Source organism: Chiloscyllium plagiosum, chromosome 22, assembly GCF_004010195.1.
Source record: "Chiloscyllium plagiosum isolate BGI_BamShark_2017 chromosome 22, ASM401019v2, whole genome shotgun sequence".
Taxonomy (NCBI): Eukaryota; Metazoa; Chordata; class Chondrichthyes; order Orectolobiformes; family Hemiscylliidae; genus Chiloscyllium; species Chiloscyllium plagiosum.
Genome location: NC_057731.1, coordinates 12,517,269 through 12,522,627, shown reverse-complemented (window position 1 = coordinate 12,522,627; position 5,359 = coordinate 12,517,269). Strand labels below are relative to the sequence as shown.

The 5,359-nt window shown below is 40.8% G+C and overlaps 1 protein-coding gene across 2 annotated transcripts in view; it reads left to right on the top strand.

Moving 5' to 3' along the window:
• Nucleotides 1–2,930: 2,930 nt before the first annotated feature.
• The window catches only part of ankrd22 (ankyrin repeat domain 22), a 40,430-nt gene continuing 38,001 nt past the window's right edge, over nt 2,931–5,359 (top strand). The window contains exon 1 of one of the 2 annotated variants that reach the window (XM_043712407.1): nt 2,931–3,021. In XM_043712407.1, the coding sequence (XP_043568342.1) occupies nt 2,974–3,021 (48 nt within the window). In that variant the 5' untranslated portion in view covers nt 2,931–2,973. The remainder of the gene's footprint in view (nt 3,022–5,359) is intronic. The other variant, XM_043712406.1, reaches the window with a different exon arrangement.

The following is a 5,359-nucleotide window of genomic DNA, read 5'->3' as shown; positions in this document are numbered from 1 at the left end:
GCACCTGAATTAGAAGGGGACAAATATACTGGCAGGGAGATTTGATAGAGTAAGGTGGAGTGGGGGGTGTGGGACCCAGGGAGATGGTGAGGAAAGAGATTGGTACAGTTGAGAAAAGAAGTGAGTTGAACAGTCAGGGCAGGTGGGGACAAAGCAGAGAACAAGGTAGCACTTATAAATTAAACTGCATTTATTTCAAAGCAAGAGGTTTAACAGAGAAGGCAGACGAACTCAGGGCATGGTGAGGGACATGGGCCTGAGATATCGTAGCAATTACAGAAACGTGGCTCAGGGATGGACAGGACTGGCAGCTTAATGTTCCAGGATACAAATGCTACAGGAAGGACAGACAGGAAGGCAAGAGAGGAGGGAGAGTGGCATTTTTGATAAGGGATAGCATTACAGCTGTGCTGAGGGAGGATATTCCCGGGAATACATCCAGGGGAGTTATTTGGCTGGCACTGAGAAATAAGAAAAAGATGATCACCTTACTGGGATTGTATTATAGACCCCCTAATAGACAGAGGGAAATTGAGAAACAAATTTGTAAGGCGATCTCAGTTACTTGAAAGAATATTAGGGTGGTTATGGTAGACGATTATAACTTTCCAAACATAGACTGGAACTGCCATAGTGTTAAGGGTTTGGATGGAGAGGAATTTGTTAAGTATGTACAAGAAAATTTGTTCATTCAGTATGTGGATATACCTCCTACAAAAGGTCAAAACTTGACCTACTCTTGGGAAATTAGGCAGGGCAGGTGACTGAGATGTCAGTGGGGAAGCATTTTGGGGCCAGCGACCATAATTCTATTTAAAATAGTGATGGAAAAGGATAGACCAGATCTAAAAGTTGAAGTTCTAAATTGGAGAAAGGATAATTTTGATGGTATTAGGGAAGAACTTTCAAAAGTTGATTGAGGGCAAATGTTTGCAGGTAAAGGGACAGCTCAAAAATGGGAAGCCTTCAGAAATGAGATAATGAGAGTCCAGAGAAAGTATAATTCCTGTTAGGGTGAAAGGAAAGGCTGTAGGTATAGGGAATGTTGGATGACTAAAGAAATTGAGGGTTTGGTTTAGATGAAGACATCTTGCAAAAGGTCCAGATTACAGAGGAGGAAATGCTGAATGTTTTGGAATGCATAAAGGTGGATAAATCCCCAGGACCTGATCAGGTAAACCCAAGAACTCTGTGGTAAGCTAGAGAAGTGATTGCTGGGCCTCTTATTGAGATATTTGTATCATCGATAGTCACAGATGAGGTGCCTGAAGACTGGAGATTGGCTAACGTGGTGCCACTGCTTAAGAAAAGTGGTAAGGACAAGCCAGGGACTTATAGACCGGTGAGCCTGACGTCAGTGGTGGGCAAGCTGTTGGAGGGAATCCTGAGGGATAGGATGTATATATATTTGGAAAGGCAAGGACTGATTAGTTATAGTCAACATGGCTTTGTGCATGGGAAATCATGTCTCACGATCTTAATTGAGTTTTTTGAAGTAACAAAGAGGATTGATGAGAGCAGAGTGATAGACGTGATCTATGTGGACTTCAGCAAGGCTTTCGACAAGGTTCCCCATGGGATATTGGTGAGCAAGGTTAGATCTCATGGAATACAGGGAGAACTAGCCATTTGGATACAGAACTGGCTCAAAGGTAGAAAACAGAGGGTAGTGGGGAAGGATTGTTTTTCAGACTGGAGGCCAGTGACCAGTGTTGTGTCACAAGGATCGGTGCTGGGTCCACTACTTTTTATCATTTATATAAATGATTTGGATGTGAGCATAAGAGGTATGGTTAGTAAGTTTGCAGATGACACCAAAATTGGAGGAGTAGTGGACAGTGAAGAAGGTTACCTCAGATTACAACAGGATCTTGATTAGATGGGCCAACGGGCTGAGAAGTGGCTGATGGAGTTTAATTTAGATAAGTGCGAGGTGCTGCATTTTGGGAAAGCAAATCTTAGCAGGACTTATACACTTAATGGTAAAGTCCTAGGGAGTGTTGCAGAATAAAGAGCCCTTGGAGTGCAGGTTCATAGCTCCTTGAAAGTGGAGTCGCAGTTAGATAGGATAGTGAAGAAGGCATTTGGTATGCTTTCCTTTATTGGTCAGAATATTGAGCACAGGAGTTGCGAGGTCATATTGTGACTGTACAGGACATTGGTTAGGCCACTTTTGAAATATTGCTTGTAGTTCTGGTCTCTTTCCTATTGGAATGTTGTTGTGAAACTTGAAAGGGTTCAGAAAAGATTTACAAGGATGTTGCCAGGATTGGAGGATTTGAGCTATAGGGAGAGGCTGAACAGGCTGGGCTGTTTCCCTGGAGCGGAGGAGGCTCAGAGGTGACCTTATAGAGGTTTATAAAATCATGAGGAGCATGAATAGGATAAATTGACAAAGTCTTTTCCCTGGTGTGGAGAAATCTAAATCTAGAGGGCATACGTTTAGGGTGAGGGAGAAAGATATAAATGAGAGTTAAGGGGCAACATTTTCATGCAGAGGGTGGTACGTGTGTGGAATGAGCTGCCAGAGGAAATGGTGGAGGCTGGTACAATTGCAACATTTAAGAGGCATCTGGATGGGAATCTGATTAGGAAGGGTTTGGAGGGATATGGTCCGGGTGCTGGCAGGTGGGACTGGATTAGGTTGGGATATCTGGTCGGCATGGATGAGTTAGACCGAAGGGTCTGTTTCCATGCTGTACATCTCTATGACTCTATACAGAGTTATACAGCACGGCTCTATGGACTTACCAGGCCACCCTCTATTCTCCATAACATCATTACCATGCGCAGAGGATGAGGGAGCTTTCAATTTATGTACCCAACTGAGTACTGAAAATGCATGGTACCATGTACATGGTGAAGCTGAGCATGTGGTAGGAGGCTCACACTGCTGTACTTCATTTACAGGCTAAAGACTGGAGCTGACTGGTGGTTTCCCCAGATTCTTGATCGCTGTATAATTGAACCACAATGCTGATGCATAGTCAAACAAACTGGCTTGTTGATCTGTTTCAAAAGGTACATCCACAATCTTGTGTAATTTGAGTTTTGGATTTCTTTGATATACAAAAGCCTTTTCTTTTATTTTCACTTGCCTATCTCTGCCATCCACTATTCAAGGGAAATTTGTAATGCCTCTCAAGATGTAACTCCTCAGCCAATGAAGCAGTCAAGGCCCTCATGCAGCAAGACCTGGGTAACATTCAGGTTTGAGCTTGTAACATAGGATTCAGGCACACAGAAACCTTGCAGTACAGGATGCTCGATTTCACCAACAACAAACCTGTAAGTGACACCATCCGGAAAAAAAAGCTAAACTTAGAGAAATTAACTTTTGGTGACTCAGCACTCCAGACCCATGAGAAAACCATTGATTGTTTTGTGATCAGGAGTCGAACATTCCGTATTGTTTGCCAAATAGTTGGAGCCATGATGTCTAGCAGAGCAATGAGTCGAGAGTGTGGTGCTGGAAAAGCACAACAGAGCAGGCAGCATCCGAGGAGCAGGAAAATTGACGTTTCGGGCAAAAGCCCTTCATCAAGAAGGGCTCATTCCTGATGAAGGGCTTTTGCTTGAAACGTCAATTTTCCTAATCCTCGGATGATACCTGACCTGCTGTGCTTTCCCAGCACCACACTCTCGACTCTGACCTCCAGTATCTGCAGTCCTCACTTTTGTCTAGAAGAGCAATGACTAGTGATTGAAACAAATAAAAAAAAACAAGATTGGGAGCCACTGCACTCAAGGGACTCCTATTGCTAATTCCCGTCAACCACAAGAGCTACATTACCATACATCCAGACCACAACAAATATCTTCTTCAGCTAATTCGTATGTGGGGATTCTGTACTTTCAACAAACTGTTTCTTAAAGGAAGAATCCCATATGGCCCATGTCAAGAGGAAAACTCATTTGTTCATTGCTGCACAGTGCTATTGCTGTTTTATAGCTCAAACTAGGATAAGAAATGTGAAACTGTTTCGAGATAAAATGTTTTAACTTAAGGACACAATGATGTTTTGAATCATTTAGCTTTGTAACTGTGTACATGCCTGTGTTTTTATACTTAAAACTTCGGAATTCCCTGGTGTTACATTATCTCAGGAGAGATCAATGGAGTTGGTAATTTAAGAGAGTCAAGCTGTTACAAAAGGAATGATTTTACAAAGTGTTGTTCACAAAGAATGAATCAGGAGACAGGAGGAAGTGTTGCTACTAAAATCAATGATATTTTTAAAATCAATCAGGAATTAGGCAGACACTGACTTACCAATCCAAGACTGATCATGAACAGTTCATATACCAATGATCCAAATAGAGTTCAGGATGTCTCTGACGAGGGTTAAAGTAAGGGTCCTGGGGTTTAGTGGTTCGATGGAGGGGAGGGAAGACTGAAATTGAAGGAGAACTTCAGTCAACAGAACAGAACAGAGACTTGTGGCCAGTTATCTGGGGATATGAACAGAAATCCTTAAGTGGATAGATTGAAAACTGCTGCTTTTATATAGTATTATGTCTTGGACTGTGTGCTGAGGGATGCACTAAGGCTTGGCACAGCTGCTGCCAAGATGCAATGGAGAAAGACCTCTGTCTGGGGTTTGTTCAGATATTGGACCCTCCTGGTTATATGTAAATATAGTCTTACACAAGTAAGAGATGCCTTTGGTCTGTTTATTGCATAGAGTCAATGTTTGTTTGTTTTCTTGATATGCTACTTTACAGAACTGAACTGTGTTTGTGACTATGCATATATGTAAAGATTTTTTTTTAATATAGATATTTTTATTAGAAATTTAACATTTTTACAAGTTTACAAAAATAAACAAAACTCTCAAGTACAAACATTGATATACAATTAAATCTTAAATATATAATAACCAAAATTTAGCAAAAGAAAAATACCAAGAAAGAAAAAAAACAAAACTAAACTAACTACTAATCTAACCTACAACTAACCAGAGTCATTGATATACAATTAAATCTTAAATATATAACCAAAATTTAGCAAAAGAAAAATACCAAGAAAGAAAAAAAACAAAACTAAACTAACTACTAATCTAACCTACAACTAACCAGAGTGTATATTTAAGTCTCTTACATTATTCAAATAAGAGAAAGAGAAAAAAAAACGGATAACATAGAAATTGGGTAGTGAGATACATGCTCGGAATGTGTTAACAAAACCCGTATTCGTGCGAGATTCCTCTCCCAAGGGGCCCCGGATCAGCCAGGTTTGCTATCTCAATTAAATAAAAGCCCTTGTTAGGAGAGCCAAAATATCTGTATTTATGTAATTCAAGAAGGGCTGCCATATTTTATAAAATAATTCGGTCTTTCGGTGCACCATATTTGTAAG